At 41.8% G+C, this 24,290-nt stretch overlaps 2 protein-coding genes across 2 annotated transcripts; one reads left to right on the top strand and one right to left on the bottom strand.

The window, feature by feature from the left end:
• Positions 1 to 472: 472 nt before the first annotated feature.
• On the top strand, positions 473 to 11,227 carry slc35e1 (solute carrier family 35 member E1). The gene is made up of 6 exons (XM_062395407.1): positions 473 to 877; positions 2,795 to 2,865; positions 6,268 to 6,405; positions 6,614 to 6,739; positions 6,961 to 7,206; positions 7,422 to 11,227. The coding sequence occupies exons 1-6, from the start codon at positions 550 to 552 to the stop codon at positions 7,653 to 7,655; spliced, it is 1,143 nt and encodes a 380-aa protein (XP_062251391.1). The 5' UTR covers positions 473 to 549; the 3' UTR covers positions 7,656 to 11,227.
• Positions 11,228 to 12,425: 1,198 nt separating this feature from the next.
• On the bottom strand, positions 12,426 to 16,006 carry LOC133961244 (prostaglandin E2 receptor EP4 subtype-like). The gene is made up of 2 exons (XM_062396310.1): positions 14,851 to 16,006; positions 12,426 to 13,298 (listed from the first exon to the last, which is right to left on the bottom strand). The coding sequence occupies exons 1-2, from the start codon at positions 15,946 to 15,948 to the stop codon at positions 12,951 to 12,953; spliced, it is 1,446 nt and encodes a 481-aa protein (XP_062252294.1). The 5' UTR covers positions 15,949 to 16,006; the 3' UTR covers positions 12,426 to 12,950.
• Between the last annotated feature and the right edge of the window lie 8,284 nt (positions 16,007 to 24,290).

Genomic DNA, 24,290 nt, shown 5'->3' with positions numbered 1-24,290 from the left:
CAAACTTGATTCCCGTCAGAGCTACAGTTCTGTATCATTCTCAGAGTTTGAATCCAAAATGAAAGTAGAGGAAAATGACGAGTTATCTACCTGGAAGCCCAAAAAGATAACTTGAGGAAAAAAGAAGCAGAAAATGACAATAAGGTATAACAGTATATCTGATCCTTGCCATTGATTCCCATTATCGGAGAGACATTTGACTTTAATCTAGCGTTAGGTTCATGGCGTTTATTTACGTTTTTATTGTTTTTTTATATTTTGGAAATTATGATTATAACAATGTTGAGGAATGCTGTTTGAGGGGTCCTCTTGTGCATGGGGCCCTAGTAGACTGTGGAATCGCCACTGGGAGGAGTGAGGCTCTTTGTTTAATTTAGACTTTTACTTTGGCAAACACGTCTCCGGGAGTATTATTTCGAAGGCTGTGGCCAGTAACGGTTACACTTCCGGTGGCGGATGAATTGACGGCAGCTTGAGGCCGAGCAGCGCTTCCTTCCCCCGGTGCAGACGTTCACTCTCCGCCGGTGCCTCGTCACTCCGCGCTGGAAGATGGCTGCGGTGGAGCGGCCCCCTATAAAGGAAGGGATCCGGATAGCGTCTCTGTGTGCGTGCTGGTACACGGTCAGTTCGGGGGGCAATGTCATCAACAAAATCATCCTGAACTCGTTCCCGTACCCGGTGACCGTGTCTCTGTTCCACATCATCTCCATCGTCGTCTTCCTCCCGCCGCTCTTGCGGGCATGGGGAGTCCCAAAAACAGAACTGCCGAGCAGGTACTACCGGTGGTACATCTTGCCTTTAGCCTTCGGGAAATACTTTGCATCGGTGTCGGCGCACTTCAGCATATGGAAGGTGCCGGTTTCATACGCACACACGGGTGAGTAAAGCCGATTTATGTTTCTTTTTCTGGGTAAACGTGAGGCCACCCGGAGCGGCTCCTCCGCGGTAACTCGATGTGTCCGTCGTCAGCTGATGCTAGCTTCGTGGCTAGCATCGGGGACCACTCGGCGGCACCGGCAGTTAACCCCCGTGCGGGCCCCGGGAACTGTCGGCGTCGTGGACAGGCAGACTTGTTCACCCAGCAGCGGCCTCTTGGCTCCATATTTCCCCGTTGAGAGCAGATCTGGAGAGAAGCCGAGCGGCTGCGGGGAGCTTGCTAGCTAACGTAGTTACCGCTGGTGAGGGGGGAGGGTCCCGGACTGATGCTGCGCTGTGTTCCTCCAACTTTCATCTGAGACCAACACACTTCATTCAGCTCCTCGTGTCTGAGATGATTCTCATAGGAAGTGAATGAGCCAAACTTCTGACTACCTGCAGCTCTCACCTTAGCTTTAGGGTTTCAGTGTTTGAGACAGAAGAAGGACTCGTTTCTTTTACTTCAACAATAAAACAGTAAGGTTCAGCTCAAAGTATGTTCGTGTTAACAATGGTTCTGCCTCTGGATTCCTGTGACCCACTATATTTACACTCAGTGTCTTAAACTTTGCAGCTATTCAACAAAGCTGCAAAAGAGAAGTGAACTTTATAGGAATATTAGAAGCCAGTGGGTTGGAGTAAAACAAAATGTAGTAGATACACACTAGTGGAAATATAGAAAACACAATCATGTACTTGCTATTGTGTTAAAAGAAGAGTGCAACTATTAAATGAGTAACGAAATAAGTTGTGTATGTGTTATACACATGTATTTAGGTGTTATTGTAGAGTATGCGCATGCATACACATCTAAATATAGTAGTAATGCAGAATACTCAAAAGGCATGTACTAGAAACGTAGATAGTTACAGGTGCAGAAGTATTAGTACCAAAGTATACGAGACTTAAAAGGGCGTAATATACAGAAGAGTCAATTTCAGCACAATTACCGATATTCTCATTTGATTATTTGCTTTTTTCGTCAGCAAACTGTTTTTAAGAACATGCTTGTTAAAACATTAGGACTTGGTAAAACTTTATTTCATTTCACAATTACAACTTCTGAAAGGTTTTCATCAAACAGTTTTAACCAACTTGAAAGTAGGATTTGTTGCAGGTCTGTTGTTAAACTACATAATAAATAAATAATGTCACGACTGATGTGCTGTAAATGAAAACGCTGATTTCCTCGGACCCTTTATGCTCTGCTCCAGGCTCCAACCCTCACGCCCTGGAGATTCTACTGTGAATGTGTCCGCCTGCTTTCTTAAAGACAAACTCCATAAAATGTCCAGACCATATTTTCTCCACATACTGTAGAGTTAATTTCAGAAAGAGTCCATTTTGAGGTCAAATCTTGTCCGACTTCCTCTGCACCACATTAAAGATCCTTTGTGATCTTTGAACCCCTTTAAAGAAACATTGCTGCCCTGGCAATTAAATCTGAATATTCATTAACTGCCTGTCTCTACCTAGCAGTCTGATACAACAGCCCTGCAGTGAATCAGAGCTTCATTCAGGCTCCTTGTAGATGGTAGTTTTTTCTATTCAAACCCCTTTTGAAATAAGTGTCCATCATTTGAAAACAAAACCAGGCTATCACGACTGTAAAAGTCTGTCATTGTTAGTGACACACCAAAGTAAACTCGCTGTAATAGTACGTCCGTCAGTGAATAGATGGTGCAATATAACAAAGGCATGTTCACAATATGTGACACACATTTAGTGTTTGACAGGGGTGTCAAACACATTTAGTGTTTGACAGGGGTGTCAAACACTAAACCCCAGAGCATTTATACTCCAATCTTCAGTCTTTAAAGCTCTACTTGTGTCTGTTGTTGGCGCTGACGTCTTTTTTCTGTTTGTGTTTCCTTCACAGTCAAAGCCACAATGCCAATATGGGTTGTGCTGCTATCAAGAATTATCATGAAAGAGAAGCAGACCACAAAGGTGAGTAGGTTTGATACAGCAAACAAGACACAGGGCCCTCTCTATCGCAGCCTGTTCCTCAAGTGTTAGAGCAGTGGTGATGTGGCACTGCACTGCGCCGGTGCTGCATCTCGTGTTACAGCCATCTGTAGGGGCTTTTGTCCCCGATCAGGTGCTCAGTCGGAGGGTGGAGTTGAGGGACAGCAAACTAACTTTCTTTTCCACAAGTCGGCCACATTCACCCGGTATATCCCCAAATTCTGTCACTGCTTTTAATGTTAGGAGCCAATAGGGTTCATACATGTTCTTTCACGCTTGGTATAAAGGTGTGCAGTGACAGGGTTGCATAGTTACGTGTGCTTTACATGAAGCATCATGTGATGGTTGTGAAACATTTTTATATAAACTCGTGAGCTTTAATAAAAAACTGTGGGAGAGTCAAAGCGATATTAACTTGAAAGTAAGTTTTACTGCACCCTGCATGTGGTGATTAATTCTGTTTGCCCCCATGTCAAAGTGGTTTTCACCCAGAGAAATAACAAAGCCTGTCAATGTATTGACCAAAGCTCTTAATTTGTAGTACCGCTCACTGAATTGAAACACGACTTAATGGTGGATGTTACCCATGATCCCCAGCTTCCTGAACCAGAAGAGCTGAAGCAGGGACAAATGCACCAATCTAAGTTTATTATTCCTCACTGAATATAAGAGATAAACTGTGATGTTTTTTCAATCACTACTAAGTCAAGCTAGACCTTATTTTTGGAAGTTTTAGCTGTGACTATTGTTCAGTTACACACTTTTCACAGGAGATCAACCTGGTCACCAAAGTGACACAGAGCAAGAACAGACGTGTAGGGTGGGAATCACAGTTGCACCATTCACCATATTACAAGTCAGAGTAGATGACTACTTTATTTTGAAGTGGACATTTTAATGTTAGAAAAAAGTTGTATAGTGTTGCTTTAAGTTCACCCTGAAGTGATTGTCACTGTGAATCTTTGTCTGAACTGCATCAGGCTCAATGTTTTTATGATAAGACAAAACTTTACTTCAACTTTGAGAAAAACTATTTGCAAACGGTGCAACTAATGGTAATTTTCGATATAAACTCATTTGCCGATTATTTTCTCTGTTCGATTGTTTTGTCTTTAAAATGGAGAAAATAGGAATAAAGTTCCATCACAATTTCTGGGCTTGTTTGGTCGGCCTGTAGCCTCAAAATCCCAAAGTATTCAACTCTTTCATAGAAGGTTAAGAAAAACAACAAAATCCTTGACTTCTGGTTGTGGTAACTGTTTGAAGTATTGCTTAACTAAGTTAACAAAGTCAAACCTGTGATAGTTTCAAATTAGTTTAAAAACCTGCTCATAAACCAAACAAAGGACCTTACTATAGGAAACTGAAAAGCAGGCAAGACTGTTTTCTTCAATCACAGCTATTATGACCGACTATTAAATGATATTAGATTTACAAACTAATAATGTAATTATCTTTCATAATATTCACTTTGCAGCTGTGTTGAGGGTTGTGTTATGGGAGAAATTCAGACCAGTATTCACTGTCTGCTTCTACTGACTATTAGCAGGAGCCGGAGATTTCTCCAGTCTAACGTCAGCATGTCATGTTTACTTTGCAACCAGCAGCTGAGTATTCAGGCCGGCCACAGACCGGGAATGTAGGCTCTGATAATACGTTACTGAGATCCTGTTTGAGGAGGAGCAGGCCACACTGTACAGTACTGTACTGTACTGAGAAACCCTAAGTTTTATGAGACACATGAGACTGTCTCACAGGCCTTTTCTTGGCAGATATTTGGATGTGTTACAGGACGTAAAGCAAAGGTGTCATATTATATTTACTGGCTCACCTATCTTACTCGGACAACCCGTATTTTTCCGTGGAGAGTAAAAATGTCTGGAAACCAAACAAATACTTGACTTAAATTTATTAGCAAAAGACTGAAATTGCCACCTTTTATAACCTAACACAGTTTTAATACAACAACCCTGTCACAAAGTCTGTCTGTGAGAAGCTGATGATGATGATTTTGTAAATCAGATTATATGTGTATTATTGAGGACATTCATAGTTGTGGTTCTTGTACTTCCCATTTAGAGACACTGAGGAGGCAGGGAAACAGGATCAGTTGTATGTAGTTCTCGAGAAAAGTGTTTACTTAATGAGTCAATGCAAATTTAACATGTCAGTATGATGAAGGGCTGTAAGTGAGCATTTGCATTATTGATTAATCAGTTTTCTCAATGAATTCCAGTAGTAGTTTAATAAATATTTCGAAACTCTAAAAGTGATGTTTGCAATTTGAGACCACAGTGATGTTGTTATCTTACTTTTTTAGACCCGCACTTCCTCACTGTTACAAGCCAGTTTCAGTGAAGCAACACAACACATAAGACTGAATTTAATCTGTTCAACAACAATAAAAACAAACAGAATCTGACATTTTGCCAGAAATATCTTTAATTATAAACAATTAATCGATTATCCAAACAATTGCATGGTGGTTTTCTTTTCTTTTTAATTTTCTAGTAGATTATTTGCTGACATGTTGTTGCTCTAATAAATAGTCCAATTAACATCTCTTAAACTGTGTCAACAATAAGTGAACATTAGGATTGGAATACATTAGACTTTAATGGTTTTAAATAAAATATAACCTGGGTTTGTATCTTGTAGGCACTAATATGTGACTTAATGGTAACATTGCTATCGTCCTGCAACTTTTCCTTTAGAGCACAGAAACTCTTCGGGTTGATTTTTCACAATGAATCAGGGCACCTGAAATGGGTCAACCATCTAGGCCTCTGCCGAAATAGAAACAACACAAAAGGATGGAGCACTTTCCAGTTACTGTTGAAGTGTTTAAAGAACTAAATTGGCACTAGAAGGATGATCTAATATTCTTTACTTGTTGATTTAAGATTATGATGTTATCTTTCCAACCCGAATCATGTTTGAATAGTTATAACCTAAAGCTATACTGCTTCCTGGTACTACATCCTGACCGATCGTAACCAAACAAAAAAAGACATTCGGGAAAGAGCCTGTTGTCACACAAGGAAAGGCTCTGGATGCTTTATGTTTTCAGGTTGTCAGTCAGTCAGTTCCACTTTTGTGAAATCAAAAAATTAGGAACACTCCACATGAAGCCTTTTTAATCTCTAGTGGTCAAAGCTCAATGTCCCGATGGCACAAAACTGGATTTGATATAAAAGTTTGATAGGTGCCTTTATATTTTTGTGTGGATTAAAATGAGTTTGGGTCCTGGATTACTGTTTGGGATTGCAGATTGCCAGACGCAGCCAATTCAATTGTAGTCCCTTGAATAAATTTCTGAAGTTATGATCGTCTTTTTTTCCTTAACTGACTCTGACCTCTCGCCCTCTGTGCTCCTCGTTGTAGGTGTACACTTCACTCATCCCCATCATTGGTGGAGTGCTGCTGGCCACGGCGACTGAGATGTCGTTTCATGTTTCAGGATTAATCAGTGCTCTGGCTGCCACACTCTGCTTCTCGATGCAGAACATCTTCTCCAAAAAGGTAAACCATCCTCCTGCCGGTATGTGCTGCATAATGCCTGGAGGGAGGAGGCTAATTGAAGTGTCACTTCTTGTTGATGTGAAACTGATATCCTGCTGTGCTGCCCTTCTGGGTGTGGAGGTCTTTTAAATGCTGTGAGAAAGGGGAAGTGGTTGTGTTAACAAGGACATTACATAATCTTTGTGTGACTCAACTGGTTTTTTTTTAGGTGCTGCGCGACACAAGGATCCATCACCTGAGGCTTCTCAACATCCTGGGCTTCAATGCTGTGATCTTCATGCTGCCCACCTGGGTTCTGGTGGATCTCTCTGTGTTCCTTGTTAATGGAGAAATGGTGAGTTGCAGTAACTGCTCCTGAATGGGTCTGACATGTGTATGGTGATCATACAGGTCTTATTATGACATGTGTTTCTCATTGATCATCAAATTGTTCAATTAAAAAATAGCAAGATAGAATGATTTGTTTATATTTTGCCAATATTCACAGCAATTGTTTGAATCAAAAATCAAGTTCCCTCAAAAAGCATCACGTTGTTGTGTTTCTTCTTGCCTCAGTCAGACATCTCGGGATGGACTGGTACCTTTTGCCTCCTCCTCATCAGTGGCTTCTGCAACTTCGCCCAGAACGTCATTGCATTCAGCGTGCTCAACCTCGTCAGCCCGCTCAGCTACGCCGTCGCCAACGCCACCAAGAGGATCATGGTCATCAGCATATCACTGCTAATGCTGCGCAACCCAGTCAGCCTTATTAACATCATGGGTATGATGACGGCCATAGTTGGAGTCTTTCTCTACAATAAGGTGAGTCCCTGAAAACCTTTTAAAGTTTGTAATATTGTGGTAAAATGGCCTATAAACGTATTTCAATGTCATTCACTCAGTAAATACTAAAGTTAAGGTGCGAATAATTGAATTTGACCCAGCCAAGCTATCGGGTTTGGCAGCCTCAGTGCACTGCCAGGAGTCCAACTACTAACACACAGTAATCAAAAATCTATTTTCTCCTCTGCTCACAGGCCAAGTACGACGCAAACAAGGAGAAGAAGCTGCTGCCGAGCTCCAAGCAGGACCTGACGTCCTTTGACAACCCGGCGCTGCAAAAGATCCAGGCCAACGGGTCAGTGCCTTTCTCCCACGGCTCAGAACAGCTGCAGCAGCACAACTGGAACAACGTGCTGACTGACCACTTTCAGTACAGCCGGCAGACCCACACGACAAACTTCACCAGCAACCCGCAGTACGTGGTGTAACGCAGGAGTCTGTGCTCGCGCCGGGTCGCTGTCATAGACATCACTCTGTATCGCCAGCCCCCTGCCCCCACCACAGCAGCGGGTCACCTCTGCCCCGCCTCACACTTGAAAGTGAAGGCTAGTGCCGTTTGTCCTGAACAATTAAGGAAAGAGTTGGTGTGGATGGCCCAGTGACCTGACCTCTCCCATGCGCCTCCCGGTCTAAACTTCACTTCCTGACAGCTTCATTTTGCCTGTTTTATTAATTAGTTCTCACTGTATGGGATAGTTTGAGGAAGAACCAAACTCGTTTCGGACATTTTCAGACATGTTGGTTAAAAAATGAATCCATGTGATCCAGGCAGATGAATGTGAAAGGTGGTTGATCAAGGATTAATCCTCAATGTTTGGAAATGTTAGTTTTGTTTTCAGAAACAGCCATACAGGGTTTTATTTGTTTTTTGTCAGAGGAAAAGATGTCGGCTTTAATATTTCATTGGATCATAATGATTTGATTTTAGGCATTTCACGTTAAAGATTGTCTTTTTTCTTCATGCGGCATCTGTCATGATGTGAGGAGAAACTAAGTATTCAATTTGTCCAAATTCTACAGAGGCAGATTGGATTTGTCTGTGGACTGTGGAGGATTTTAAGTCGAAGGTCACCTGAAAAAAACGTTTGATGCCATGTCAGTTTAGCGCTTTGGATCAGGCTGAAATATGTCAACGACTCCGTAGAGCCATACCCCTTAAATTCAGTCAAGCAGCACCAAATTGCGCACACTCATAGATATAAGTTCCCTAAATATGCCTGATATTTTCATCAAGATCCATGAATTATTTCTTGAGAAAAACGTGAAAAATATTCCTGGATAAAAAATCCCCAAATTTGAATGAATTATTTTTACTTTCACAAAACATCCTTCCAACGAGTTTTCTTAGAAATCCGTCCAGTTCTCTGGTTTGTCATCCTGGTAGCAAACAGACAAACAAACCCATGCAGATGAAAACTTACCTCCTGGGTAACTATTAGAGGAGATTCTGATGAAATTTGAACATGCATTCTTTTATTTTTATAATTGTTATCGTTTTATCGCCCGTCCCAACATGCAGTGTCCATGTCTTTGAATTGAGACAAATGTTTCTGCAGTGAGACAGTTTCTAAAGAAGAAATTCATATTTGATTGAATAAAACAAAGCATCCCTATAGGCATTTTGCAGAATACTCGTGAGTCAACTTTCTTAGGAGTCTTAACCTGTAAAATGTAAAGGATGTAAAAATGAATTGATATAAAATGATCCATAGTGTTTATTTGATGGATCATTGGTATTTTTTGATCTGTGAAGCTTCTCAGGCAGTGAAATCTTTTATCTCCTTTCTGGTGATTTACTATTATATTTTCAGCCTGAACCAAAGCTGCTCTATCGTGTTTCTTGTTTTCTTAACGGGTTCAAGTCAAGTTTACACATCATGAAACAACTACATGTGTGTTGCAGATTCTGACTATCTGTCATGTGACATCACAGTCTCTCTGTTTAATGTAAAGCGACCAACTTTGATTTAAAATGACACGTGCATGAAATCCAAGGTTGGCTCTTTGCAATTAAAGACTCAGCTGTAATTTTAGGTGGACCTGAGGCTTGATTATCATTATTGATAATCGATAAGCATTTTCGTTGGAAAAGCCTTTTTCTAACTGGTTGAACAATGTCATTTAAGAATCGATCACATTGTCTCCAAGCATGATTTCTTCGGTTGTCTCTGATGCACTCTGAGCGTCTCACTGCAGCAATAGAAGGGTTTTATTTTTTCCTCTGTAACTTAACTTTGAAATCAGCTTTGTATAGTTTTGGTGAAAACACCACATTACTTTATTAAGTGCCATTTGTAGCCAGCGAGCTTGTTTTTTTTAGTCCCTAATTCATAATGCAGTTATATTTGATGATTATGACTTTGTTTTTGTTGAAGTTTACTGTGTTTGCCTTCTCCGATAGTTTTTAAAACACTTTCACGGTATTTAGTTCCAAACTGATCCTGCACCGATCACTCTGGATTTTTTTTCGTTCTGGGCCTCTGAGACGATTCTGTTCATCTCTGGGACTTTCACTTCTTGTTTGGATTCGCAGGGGAAATGATCTGTAACTGCTGATTCTGTTTTTGGGGGTGTTGGGATTACAAAGCTGCAGTGGTTTTTCTCCAGAAAGGAGAGAAATCTCAAACGCTTTGATAGAAAACCAAATGTTAGGTCCTGTTTTAAAGAAATCTTGAAGTTTTCTGTTTTACAGTGACTGACAGAAAAGTGGGAACACCTGTATTCAATTTAAACGTATGAGCAGAAATATCCTTAAAAGAACAGACAGATGTACAGAGTGGGGCGTTCAGCAGCTGACGAGTTGTTGAGAACTGAAGCAGAGTTGAAAGAGGAATCGATTTCAATTCAACTCCAGTTGTCAAAATCTGATTATAGCTGAACTGTTGATCAATTAAAAAGCCTTAGAAGTCAATAAAAACCAGCGTTTTGCTGCAATATGCAATGAAAGAACCCAAACTATAATGAATCCTGAACAGAGTTATGAATATTTGTTACAGCAGCAGCTCTTCTGGGATCATGGGTAATATCCACCATTCGGTTTTAGTTCAGTAAGAGAGACGATGCAGGCTTTGGGTTTCTCTCTAATCACCACATATGGCTGCAGAGGGCGCTGTTGCTCAGTTGAAGTTACATCGTGTTGCATGAACTCAAATTGACCAGTAATCAAGACATTTCAGTACAGACACGTGTTAAGACGAGTCTCTCATCTCCACAGCAAACCAGCTGAGATGTGACGTTTCATGCTCTCCGTGACAAAATGCAATCTGTTGGAATTTTAAATGTCAATGAGAGTGAGTTGATTCAGCAAAAATGTGCACATATCTCTTGTAGTTTAACAAATAACATTCAGTAAAATGAAAACTACAATTCCATGTTGTAGGAATGTAATGTGTGTGTGTGTAATCTGCATCTCAGAGTTTGCACTCATTTCCCAAAAAGCCAGTGGTCATTTGGATGCTTTGAAGGAAAGGAAGTCTGGTGCAAACAGCATTTGGCCATTTTGTGTCGCTCCTGCAGCTCCTGCTCTAGACTCTTCATTTGTTTTCTTCATGTCCGTCCTCGAGCTGCCGAGAGCAAAGCGTCACTTCCGATGCTGATGCTCTGCAGCGCCGACGCTCCGTTCACAGGTCGACAAGGCGTCCAATTTATAAACCTCAACGTGTGGGAGACGTGTTGTAGTTTATAAATGTCCTCCTGACTTGAACTCTTGATTTGGACGCCAGCTCTCTGCTGAAAAGCCTCTTACTGGGATGTAAATGTAGACGAGTGGACAAAGAGGACGACACTTTGTAAAAGTTGTATAATTATTATTTTTGTGGGTCTCTAATGGATCTTGAGGAAGAACTTTTCTTAACCGGTGTTTATAGATTTTTATTTATGATGTCACGGTTTGAACATGTTGTACAGAAGTGCAGCTCAGCACAGTCTCGTCTGCTTATGTTTAGTAATTGCTATTTTTAAATGTTGGGCGGGGGGGGAATAAATGCATCATGGAATACTGGATGTTTTAATGTCTGTTTAATGGTGATTCAGCACAGAGTAAATGTGCCTGATATTGTGATATCCAAAAATATTTCTACGATAACAATCTGGAAGCCCATCAGCTGTCGTCTGATGATGAATTAAACTCTGAGGGCCACTGCCAATGTTCTGGGATTCCTGAGCCAGGAATCTGTCTGTCATGCTCTGTTCATAGTCCGACAGGTTTCTTCTGTCCACACAAAATACAAACAGTGATACTATTTGTAGGTGTTCGAAGTCCAGACGATACTTTAGCTGAAGACAAAAAGAATAAACTAATTTATTCTGTTTTTCTTTCATGTTTGCCCTCTTGAGAAACATTACACAAGTTTATTAGGAAAATGATAGCGATCTCACAGAACGCTTTTCTCAGGAATTGAAGGAGACAGAGAGAGTGACACACCCTGAAAGTGATGGACTTGTTTTCATCAGTGTTTGAAACCCAATGATGAAATGTGGATTTGTGTTTGCTAGAAGGGGAAATAAGTCCCCTAGAGGCCAAAAACTGAAAATGCAGCATAAGGATACAAGCTAGAAGCTGACATTTACAAATGTTGTAAATGTCAGCTTGTAGTTTAGACAAGTGTTTGGATCGTCAGTCATCTCCCCCCCCCCCCCCCAATGGCTCTGACCTCCTGCACCAGAGCCCCCCTGCTGGTTGCATTTTGTTTTGTTTGTCTGGTAATTAACAGGATGACACAACAACTCCAGGGCGGATCACCACAGGATCCGATGGAAAGCTGTGGTATGAGTCATAGTACAATCCATGCAAGGTTTTTTTTGCTGATCTGGATCAGGGGCTGGATTTATCATTATTTGTTTAAACCTTTTTTAAACAGTGCGAGATGTTGTGTTCTTCAACATTATTGTTGATTTCTCGGAAAATCACTCCCTGATCGAGATGAAATTCAGGATTTGCGAAATGTTTGAAACTTTCCAAACAAAAAACCTGAATCTAATGAATGTAAATGTGTTCATAAGGGAACTGTTGGGCCTATATGTGGACTTATGCTCTCTGGGTGTATTTTTCTAAACACCTTTTTAAGGAGTCTGTATATTCCTATTTGATTTCAAATAGTTGACGTAAATTCCTGGAAAGAATTTAATAACTGACAAACCCCAACTTGGACCGGATCACCAGGAGTTGAGGTTAATAAGTAAAAGAGATTAAGACAAACTCAGTCTGAGTTTTATTGCAAATAAGAATCTTTACTGCAAACAGATGTCATCTCAGTGTTTCTCCTGAGGAGTTGTCCCAAAGTCACGTCACATAAAAACACATGTGATGGGTCTCACTCAGTTTCTGGTTAACACAGACTCTTACCATGCTCCCTCACTGATGTATGAGCACATGCCTTTTAACTCTAGACCTCCTAAGAGCCTTGAGAACTGGCTCCAGATGAGATGAGCTGTCAATCTACCTGCAGCTGTGGAACCTGGTGGAACGAGGAGAGAGTGGACGACAAGTCAAAGTTAAAAAAATAAAGTCTGCTGAGTTTTTCTCATCAGTCCCGTGTCTCTGCAGAGATGAAGTCAGCGCCGGCCTCTGTCTCTGTTGAATAAATAATCCAACAGGAGCTCTGAGAGGCTCCGTCCAGCTGTGAGCCTCAAAGTCCTCACTGTGTTTCCATCTCACACGGGACACCTCTGAAACCGAGTCGCCGGCATCGAGCAGCAAACATCCACAGATGTTGGCCGTGTCCTCAGTCTGCCGTGTTTGAAGTCGGTTGGAGGCTCTCCGTGTCGCGGGGAGTGTTCTTGACAGTGGCGGGGAGCTGAGTGATGATGTTTGCGCTGCACATGAGCTGGGTGAACACGTGGCTGTCCCTCATGATATCAGGATAAAACAGATTCCTCTGTGGCGACGAGGAGGCGTTGCTGCGAGTGCTGCTGCCTCGTCTGGACAAACTGAGCAGCCGTCGGAACAGAGACCTTCTGAGGAGGATGTAGATCCAGGGGTCCAGGATGGGGTTGACAGAGGCGATCCGAATGGCTGCCAGGTCAGCTTCGAGGTCATTTATCTTCATGAAGCGGTTTGCGAACACTCGGACCTGAAGAAGAAAAACAAGCTACAGCTCAGATCTTCATTGTGTAAATAACATGGTCAGATATGAACAGTTTTTTAATCCTTTTGTTTCATTGCATTTGGTTTCCCGATTAAAACAAAACACAGATGATCATTTCTAAACTTCATACGAAGAATTACCTGGTGGATCTTGGATTTTTCCAGGTAAGGGGCCATAAAGGAGGCCTCGTTTACAAAGAGGGCCAAATTTATGTCTGACATCCATGAACGATTCCTGATTAAGTAAAGTGCACAATTCTATAACTCCTGAGCTCTACAGCGTTGGTCACCAACCTTTTAGAGCCCAAGATCACTTTCTAATTCCAATCGTAAGCGGAGATCCGCCACCCTGGTATCTTCCCTTCAAAGGCTGAATGTACAAAAATAAATAAACACAAAGAAGGGCAGTTGTGCCACTTTTTCTTTTCCATACACAATATTCAAATTACTATCAATACATATTGATAATGCCTAAAATGTGGCTTCTAAGTTCCACAGCATGTTCTGCAGAGGAGCTGCTGCTGCAGCACAATGTTTTTACATATTGGCTTTTGATTTGAATATGGCAACAAATATGATTATTGCCCTGTATGAAATAAATCCCTTGTACTCAAATAATAACCAGTAATACACAGTATGAATCTTTTTAAAACAAGGGAAATGATTCCATCAACAGAAACGCTGGAGAGCTTTTATTTTGAAAAGGCATACAGAAAGTGTGACACAGATAAATGACCTTCTGACCAGAATATACTTTTTTGTTGTTACACGATTATAGAAATAGCTACTGATTCAGTCAATAGATTAGATGTTGGAGCAACTACATGTGATCCCCTCTCGGAGCTTCAATGTGTGACTGTGTTTCTACACAGTAATCATCAGGGGAAAAGGGATTAATGGACAGAACAAAACCATTTTCTTGAGGAGGAGGTCGTTTTTAAATCATCTCCTTTGCCTCAAATCATCTTGTGAGCCCTCACAGTTCTATCATGGCCATAATCACCCACTCATTTAAAACCAATGGACATTACATTCACGAAGCGATTTAGCAAATCCCTGCTATAACAATATGAGGGCGTATACGACAACGATGCTGTAACCAGGTCAAAGCTCAGATATCAAACATACACAGAGAAAGAAAATGTCTGCGCAAACATTGGGACACTAGATACAGTATCAGATACAAGTTCTACTTTGGTTTCATGCCATCTTTTTTCAGTTCTCTTTTTAAATCTGAACGCCCTGTGTCTTTTGTAGATGAGGATAGAGGATAGATGTGTAACCAAGCACGTGACCCCACTCTGTATCTCTGTAATGATAAATAACAGGCTGCCATGGTGATAAAGTGTGTTGGCACGTTAATAAAAAGATTGATCAGTGGTGGGAAGTAAATTGTCTAATTTGAGTTGGGCTTTTTAATCCCAGTTTAAACTCCTGCACATTGAACAGCCTCCCCGTGACTCAGTCGCTGTTGATAAATTGGACATGCAATACATTCCCCATTCAGTGGAGACTAATTGATTCATTGACTGACTCACCACCAGTGGAGCTGAACAGGCCAGAACCACCGCGGAGGTCATCACCAGCACCGCCATCATCTGCGTCTCTGCGGCCGAGGACAGAGCCTTCCACCTCTGCCGGACGCTGGCTCTGGACACGGGCCACTGCACGGTCCTCTGGCGCATCAGCAGCAGCGCCCCGCACACCGCCAGGTTCAGCACGATGGTGCCCAGGATGAGCAGCAGGCTCACCACGCCGTACAGGATGGAGTAAATCTCAGTCGTCCAGTCGATGAAGCACCAGGTTTTGGAGGACTGCAGCCGGCTCTGCACCATGCCCATCATCGGGAGGCAGCAGAAGAAGATGTGACTGATGTAGATGAAGAGGAGGAACCTCTGCGCAAAGCGTCTGTCCACCCCCCAGCGCTGGTAGGTGTAGGGGCAGCAGATGGCCAGGTACCGCTCCGCCGCCATGGCGCAGATGATGCTCAGCCCGGTCAAACCGAAGAACAGCAGCAGGAAGGACTGAAACTCGCAGACGTGCCGGTGCTCGAGCACACGGAGGTCCAGGTAGTTGGCGATGGTGAGCGGGCTGGCCAGGCAGGTGCCCAGCAGGTCCGTCACCGCCAGCCCGCACAGCAGCGTGTAGAAGGCGGAGGACTTCCTCTCCTGTTTGGACACCGACAGGACGACTATTGCGATCAAATTCCCAATGGCGCCTCCGGCAAACATGAAAACAGGCAAAGCGATCGCTGTATGGGCAGTGGCCGCTTGTGAATGCTGCGCCGGCGTCTCGTTACCGGAAAGGGGTCCGTGCGTAAAGTCCGCGCTCTCCATCGCCACAGCCATCCACAGGCTCGCGTTTATCGGAGACATGTCCTCTGGTCTGCGTGGATTAGGGAGCGCATTTCCTCTATATCCCCCCCACCACAGTGGATCAGATACCAGCCAGGGTATCTTCTCTGGAAGGCTCATCCCCTTGGCTTTCCAGTAATGAGCCCCACGGAGGCTGTTTACGCGCAGAGGGGAGGGATGTCTCCATCGAACCACCCAGCAGCAGCCTGACAGGATGGATGGAAGGAAAGGGGCAGAGAAAAGAGAAAATAGACGTTTTCTGTCTTGCCGTTTCCGCTTCATGTCTCATCTGACAGCTTTGGTGGCGTCATCGCGGCTTCGCGTAATGTTCGTGGCAGCTTGTCAGGGGGTCAGTGGAGAGAGAGGCCTGTGAGTACAGATAAAGGCTCCTCCAGACTCGTCTCTAACCGACATGAGTCACATGTGAACCCACTGAGACATGTGGGTTTGTGTCAAGTGCCAAAGTCTCTGCTGCTCCTGTCCTTCCGTCTGTATCCAAAGAGTTTGGTTAAAGTTTATAACCTGTTACCTGTAGTTTTAATAAGGGTTGATAAACTAACAAGGAAGGCAAATTACTATGCAAATTACAATGCATAATTATAAATATATGTTTTAATCATGAGCAAACGTGGCCTGTTAACAAAACTTTCTTCCAATGAAAGTGTCGAGGATATAAATTCCTTACTTGTCAACAATATCATCTTTAATTCACTTGATTATCTTAGAATCATTCAAATTGACTCATGCACATTCACACCCCCGCTTCCTGCTTCACCTTTAAACGTTGTGTTGTAACTTGCAGCGATGAACATGTTGCAAAGCTCGCCCCAACAAATATAAGGATTTGTTTCAACCTGTGTAAAATCAAGAATCAAACAAATCAGCAGCACTGAATCCACTGCACTGTTTAAAACAGGCCTGTGTGTTTCTGTTTCAGTGTCATTGATTTATTCGGTGTATTCATAGTTTTTTGAGTTTACACAGCCTCAGAAGCACTTTCAATGGGATTAATAAAATGAAAAATTGGATATAAATAATGTCAAATCTATGGCCAGAAACTTTTTTACTTCCTGTAAACTTTTACAGATTTTACTGACACAAATGTACCTAGGTCACATGACCGGATTCAGAACAAAACTGTTCCATTGTGGTTAAGCGTTGGTGTGGATGTGCAGCTCTAATGTGACAATTCTACCTGTGGTCACTATGCAAACTATAGGGGATTTTTTTAGCGATGTTTTTCATGTTGAGGGACTTTGTATTGACCATGTGATATTTTCAGCGTTCTCATTATTATGTTAGTTTAAAACTTGTAGATATTTTACTTCTCTTGTAGTTTTCAACCTTCAAGACATCTGTATGAAACGTGGCCATAGTTGAACCTGTGTGCTAACTTTGAGGCCAGCTCACTGTTAAGCATACAACCACATGTGCCTTTGAATATAAAGTTTTTATCAAACTTATATGTCTTCCCTTTTTCAGGTTTGTCTTTTTCTCTTTTCCAAATGTCTTTTCTTGACCCCAGTGCATCTGAAGCAGACGGATCTCCAGCACCATGGAGCTCATACTTCATTTCATGTGTGGTTTAATTCGCTCCAGCGTCTGTGTGCGGGTGCACCGTCGGATTTGTTGCCGAGAATGCTGGCACACATTCCCCAATACTATAATAAAACCAGCGATGACTGCGACTAATAAACAACATCAGAACACATATGGAAAACAAAGCTGCAGGTCCACATCGATCTTCATCATGTTAGGTCTGCTTCTAGTTCTTCTGAGCCTTCAATTTCAATGTTGACATTTTCGTTTCTGTGCGTTGCTCTCGGATTCTTCCCTCGAGCACCGGTGGAAACTATCGGACAGAGATGTTTACAACAAGTGTAGAAGATTTTCTAAACCGACTAAAGATGTGGCATCGGTGGGGAAAGCTGCAAACGAAACGCAGGAACGCTTGATCGTACCAACAAGGGCCCGTGGTGAGTTTGAGTGTGTTGCTGTCGCTGGTATTTTCCTAACAGCTTTGTCCCAAACAGAGATGACTGTAAATGGTTGCGAGGAACAGGAGAGGGCTGATGGACAGCGAGGACACAGGGGGGGACGTCAGCGCACTTACCCTGCCCCGACTCTGCAGCCATCACACATTCATTACAGTGTGACTGATGTTTACAGTGAGCTGCAGCCGAGAGGCGTCTCTGTCTGCGGGCCAACCTTAAAAGACAAAACACAACACCTCACACCTCTGATGCTCACAACGGAGAGCTGGCACAGTCCAAACACCACAAACCACTGACGTGATGCCAGGGCTCGGAAACTCCAGCGTGTCCTCAAGGTGAATCACGTACAACTTGTCCCTGCGGTGGTTTATAGTTGTGTAACGGTAATCCATTTATTTCAAATGCACTTAAAATCTATTCTCTCCGTCTGTGGTCTCTATAAAAGGTGATGGTAGATTTTACAATATGACTAGGCTGCACAACAGAGAGTTATTTTCGGTCTGTAAATCTTGAAGCTTATGAATCCGAAACTACACCAGTTTAAAGAGCCCGTTTCATCCACTGGTCTCAATTAACCTTAAAAATATTTACAACATCTCTATTTTATCAGGTTTTATTTGACGATCCCAAAAACATTATCTTCCTGTAAACTGTATCTTTACCTCAGCCCTGTTCCCGGTTGGATAACATCAGTGCAGTTGTTAAGGCTCTTGTCCGCGACTTGGCTCTTAAACACAATGAAATCAATATCGGTTCTGTAAGTGTGTCCAGCATCGTGTATACATCCATCCATCCATCATGTATCCATTCATTATCGCTTATCCTTTGAGGGTCACAGGAGAAGCCAATCTCATCTGACATTGGGCGAGAGGCCTTGTATAACCCGCCCTGCCCTGGTTGGAGAAATTGGAAAAGGGAAAGTCAACCTGAGTCACTGAGTCCTGGCTACCTCTCAGAACCATAAGTGGAGAAGATGCATATAGAAACAAGTAGCCATTGACCCTAAAGGTAATGTAAAGCGTCCAATTACCCTCCATGTGTTTGGACAGGGGGAGGCAGCTTGAGGAAAAACCATCACAGACACGGGGAGAACAAACAAACTCCTCACAGAATGACCCTGGTCAGCCGTAAGGTTTGAACCAGGAAACTTTTGTTCTGAGAAACCACTGTGCTGCTCCTGCACTGCACGAGGAGAAGGATTCCTTTATATTTGTTCATCAAATGCAGAACTCAAGCTAAAGACACGTGCACTGGGGACTAGTGTTAATTCTTCAACGTGGAGGTGCAGACACATTAGGAGGAGACACCCCGATATATTACTTGTTTCAATGTGTGGATAATGTGTTTTTGTACTATCCCTCGCTCTGGCATCGCTCACATTCAAAGTTTGAGGGTCCAGTGTGCTGCTCAAAGACACTGGGAATGATTCTGGAGGAGATGTGGGATCAAGTGAGGATCGGCCCGGCAAATTTTTCCAGGGGGAATATTTTGATCATTTTAAATTTCATCATTTTTCCCAGCATGTTTTAAAGTGTTGGGTTTTGTTATTTTAGTTTTGCGATGAAGGTTTCATTGTAGTTTGTCCCATTGCGTGTGTGTCTCCGCAGCTTCTCAATCCTTTGTTGGTCAACCCATTCTTATTATTTACATTTTGAGTTTGGTTTATTATTTTGTTTGAAATAAAGCAGGTTGTTTTCTTGGAAACTCCAAAGTCTTGGCGTCCTTTTTTAAATAGTTTTTCAGGCCTCCAGTCGAGTCTTTGATTGTTTAGAGTCGCCGTGACAGAGAGCTAAAAAAAAGGCAAACAAATAAGTTCCATATGATATTTTTCTCTCTGTAACAAACAGATGTAAAGACGTTTTGGTGTAAAAGGGGACTCGAGGTAGGGGGAGGCACAGCAAAGCAAGAAGAAATCAAAAGTGAAGTGGGTTGGCAGTTACATAAGAAGAAGTTGGTCAAAATTAACAGCAGATGAAGAGCAGATATTTTACAATGGAGTAGATGAAAGTCAATAAGAGAAATGAAACATCAAAAGAAATTAAAAAAAAACACAGACTTTATACGTTCACACATGCACCTCCTACAGAGAAGAAGAAGAGTTCAGTGCTCGTCTGAAAGCAGATTTAGGTTATTGCAAGAAGAAGGAGAGAGAGAAAGAGAGAGAGAGAGAGAGAGAGAGAGAGAGAGAGAGAGAGAGAGAATTTGGATTTGACAGGTTTTATTATTTATTATTATGGCTGAATCTTTGATGGTGACAAAATGAAGCACTTGACATAGAGTGCCATCCCTACTTGTAAGAGCTTTAGTATATGGATGATGAGTTCTTACAATTTGAATAGCTGACAAGGAAAGAGAGAGAGCGAGAGAGACAGAGAGAGAGAGAGAGAGAGAGAGAGAGAGAGAGAGAGAGAGAGAGAGAGAGAGTGAGAGAGCAAATGAGGGACATCAAGCTACTGCAGGGCTTAGAGTGAGACACATGTAACATGACACCGACCCAGAATAACAATTTCAGCCTTTTATTTGAGGATAAGAACCCTTAGTTGACATTTCGTGGACCTTCGCCAGTTGCCCCAGAGGATTGAGTTGTAGCCATTGCCACCTTAACGTCGAATTCCCCTCGAACTTGACCTAAAAATGTTGTTTTTGCAATAGAGATGTGATCATGTTCTCCAGGTTTTGTTGGTTTATTATTCTTGGCTGTGTTTGCGGTATTTCTTTCATCATCTGTTTGGAGAATGTAACAGATTAAAATCAAGATCTGTAAAGTGACACCTTTCGCTCTTGTCTGCAGATTATTAGTAAAGAAATATTTTTGAATGAATCCATCCACCTCCAGGGACGAGCACCTTACTCTAGACAAATTCAACTGGTCGGATGTTTGAAGAACAGGAAGGTGGTGAACTGTGAGAGTCATGTTTCTGTTTTTGTTTAGTCGTTTGTTGTCATAGTTCTCATGGGATGGTGTGTCTGCGCCTCCCAATAGCCTTTTATTTATTAAGAGCACTCACACACTCACACACGCACACAAACACACACGCACGGTGACAGCAGAAGGAGCAATGAGTTAAAGCAGAAGTTAGAAGTCAGTGGATCAACAAAGTTGTTACAACTCATCCTGAGGGCGACATGAACGTCTGTTTTATTTCATGGAATCGATATTGACAGATAATCTACAGTAGTCAAGATACTTCACTTAATATGAACCTGCTGGTACCAGGGGAAAAGCATCACTGTGGCCAGTAGGATTCATTTTCTAGAGAGTTTAAATATCTGTACAAACTTTCATTGATTATCCATTGTCAGATGGGGGGGGGGGGGTGGAGCGGCATAATCAAGGTCCCACCGATACATCTCCTTGACCAATCGTGAGTCAGTCTCAGCTGTCAATCCTGATGTTTCACAATGTTTTATGGCATCTAATAACTAATTAAATCCAAATTTATCAGCAAAATAAACTCTTACACGTATATCAATGTGACAAGAGCTACCTATAACGACAGAAACCATCTGTATTTAAATGCATTCATGACTTTTTGGTTTGGTTGATGTTCCATCCACTAACATGGTGGAGACGTGTACTGGAGACATCAACCAGGGAGTTATGAGATGTTTTGGCTTCTCTTTAGGGGAGCAGTCATGTTGTCCATCTTTATAAACAGTGTATGGCCTCAAACCAGTCAGATTACAGGTTAGGATTTCATCTAGTGGTGAAGTTGCATATATGCATTCAAATGTATATCCTCCACTTAAATGTCCTCTCTCACAAAAGAAGGATTTTGTGAGAGAGGACCTGGCCCTGATGTGAATATGATGGGCTCATTCCAAACAAACAAATCAGCAATTCTTAGTTTCACGTGACGGAAAACTATGGATGAATATCATTTTCCATTTGTGCTGATAGAATCCTACACACTGGACCAACTGTGGCTGAAATGAAAGTGGCTTCTCCTGAGTGGAAACAGTACTCTTCATTGGCCGAGGCTCACATGATGTGACTGCTGAGTCCTGGTTTGAATCTGATCCGAGATGTTTCCACATGGCCTTACCTCACCCACCCACCATCCCTCCTTTCAGAGTCACAGTAAAATATAGCAGAAATACTTTAATAAAGCTTATGGTTGCAAGCATGGCACAGAGAGACTATTAAAGAGTCTTGATTTGCTTTATTTCACATATTGTCTTATTTGAATCAGAGTATATACTGGAAATTACATCGCAATGCTAGTAGGTATAATGAGTTCCATTGTTTACGTCTTAATTTAGTGTATTAAACAAGTCAAATTTTATTTACAATTCCCCCTCAAGTGGCTTAACAATCTGTGCAGCACATGACATCCTCTTTCCGTAGACCCCTCGAATAACACAAGAAACTAAATCAAGGAAAACCTCAAAGAAACTTCCTCCAGGACAGACAGACATACAATAGATGTGTATGTGTGTGTGTGTGTGGGGGGGTTCAGACAATTAGGTTTGAAAATGATAGCTCGTAACCAGTAATGAGGAAAATCATGTAGATGTTGTTAACGAGCGACTTCCGGGTCCCGAGACAGGACCTGAGTCGCATGACCTCAAGACAGGACGGGACAGGAATCAAGAGATTCAGGATTCATGGGATCTTTATTTATCTTTTGTTTATTGTCACTTTACAGCCAAAGTGTTTGTTGTGGAGCAAAACTATGGAGCTAATCACGCATATGAATTGAGACGATACCATAAAAGACACAGTGTGAAATAGAAGGCAAGTCCATTTTATTTACAAAGCACCTTTCAGCGGCAGATTCAAGGAGCTTTACAGGATCATTAAAACCACATAGAGAAAGAATGAAAAGAAAAGGATTTCAAATCTGAAAGTTGAATTATAAAATGTTTAGAGCAAAATAAAAGATTAAACAGTAGAAAAGAGATAAAAAGTTTAAAAGAGGTAAAATAAATTAAATTTTAACAGCAGAGAAACCGGGAAGATGATGATGATGATGATCAAAACTATAAATGGGAAACTCATTTTGGTTTTATGGGTAAATTCACCAGAATCAGTAGAATGTTTCCTCTGGGAAATGTGAAATTAAGCAAGGCTAAAACAAGCCAAAAATGGCCTGAGGGGCCAAACAATCCCTCCCTAAAAGGAAACACACGATAGCAAATCACATCATTCTAATCTTCAAACCATTGTTATCTGATCAAAAAATTATAAGGAGAGGCCAGACTGTGCATACATACTAGTAAGGAAGTCACGTTGATCTGCATCCTCCATCCAGGCGTATCATACACACACATTTAGACGTTCCAATCTTCAACCAAACCTCTAAAATGATGAGTCTTTTCCCAGGACACTAGTTTCATGGGGACTCGTTTGGGGTTTTCTGACAGTCATGTTGTTGCAGTCTCATGCACATCGCCCATAGCATTCAAGGAGCCTCTCCAAAAAATGACCATTGCAGTGGACTAACATAATCCCCCCCCCCCCACCCCCAAGGGATCAACACTCTTAGAGACACAACCTCAGTGTGACTGAAATGACCAGAAACGTGTGTTGATCAGGTAAATCTTGGCCACATGGTTTTATTTGATGTAAACCTTCAGTATATTCACACTCCGAGCACTAGTTACCTCTTTTTGAGGGGAATATACCCATATCATCATATACCCCAAATCCATCTGGGGAACAGATGCTGGGACTGTTGATGTTTTTCTGTGTTTTCAACCACAGAAATTAATCCATGCTGACAATGGAACAATTTACTATATCTGGAAGTTCCCCAGCCAATACTTCAATCCCTGATATAACTGAGGAGGCAGAGCGTTACGCATGATAACATAACAGCTTTGCTACTTCACTGAGATTGTAAACAGTTCTTGAAGATAATTAAAACATTACATCTGATGTATGATTTATGTTTCAGGGATTTATAGCGATACCTTTGTTCAGAGTTCAGGTGCAAGTTCAGGGATATGTGACTCATTCTGGCACTATCACCTGTGGTCTGTATATACAATGTAGCATGGTTGGTAATAATTGAATCTAGCACAAACAAAAACAAGTTGTTGATTATGAATTACAGTTTCTCTATTATTGTTTACCCAGAATTTTGTTTATATTTACTATGTATTTTTTTTAGGCTTGGAATAAATGTTTTCACTTAGAAATCTGAGCTTCTGTTAAAAACATCAACGATGAGCTCTTATTTTGAAGGGAAACATTAATGTTACTAACATCAGTAGAAAAGGAAATTCTATGATCTTAGTTTGATGCAGAGACTTTATATAAAGATGGATGAGATGACAGCTCCCAAAAGTGAAGCCCAGGCAACTTCAATGCCACCTGGTGGCGGGCTGCAGTATTGGTCATAAATCCCGCCTCTGCCATGTCAGTGGATGGGACAGAGACCAAATACAAAATCTAAGTACATATCTTATACATTTTCAAAGTACATTTCTGTCATTTTTGGTAATTTATTTAATCATGTGATGTTCAAATGTTTATTTTACTGGTGGATTTGGTTTCATTAGTTATTTGATGCTATGAAATGTGTGAGATGACAGTGTTCATATCTGGGATATTCTGTCTTTATTTCTGGACAGTGGGAGGAAGTGGAGATGTGTTGTCAATGTGTATATACAGTCAATGGTTTG

Source organism: Platichthys flesus, chromosome 9 (assembly GCF_949316205.1).
Source record: "Platichthys flesus chromosome 9, fPlaFle2.1, whole genome shotgun sequence".
Lineage (NCBI taxonomy): Eukaryota > Metazoa > Chordata > Actinopteri > Pleuronectiformes > Pleuronectidae > Platichthys > Platichthys flesus.
This window is presented reverse-complemented; position numbering and strand designations above follow the sequence as displayed.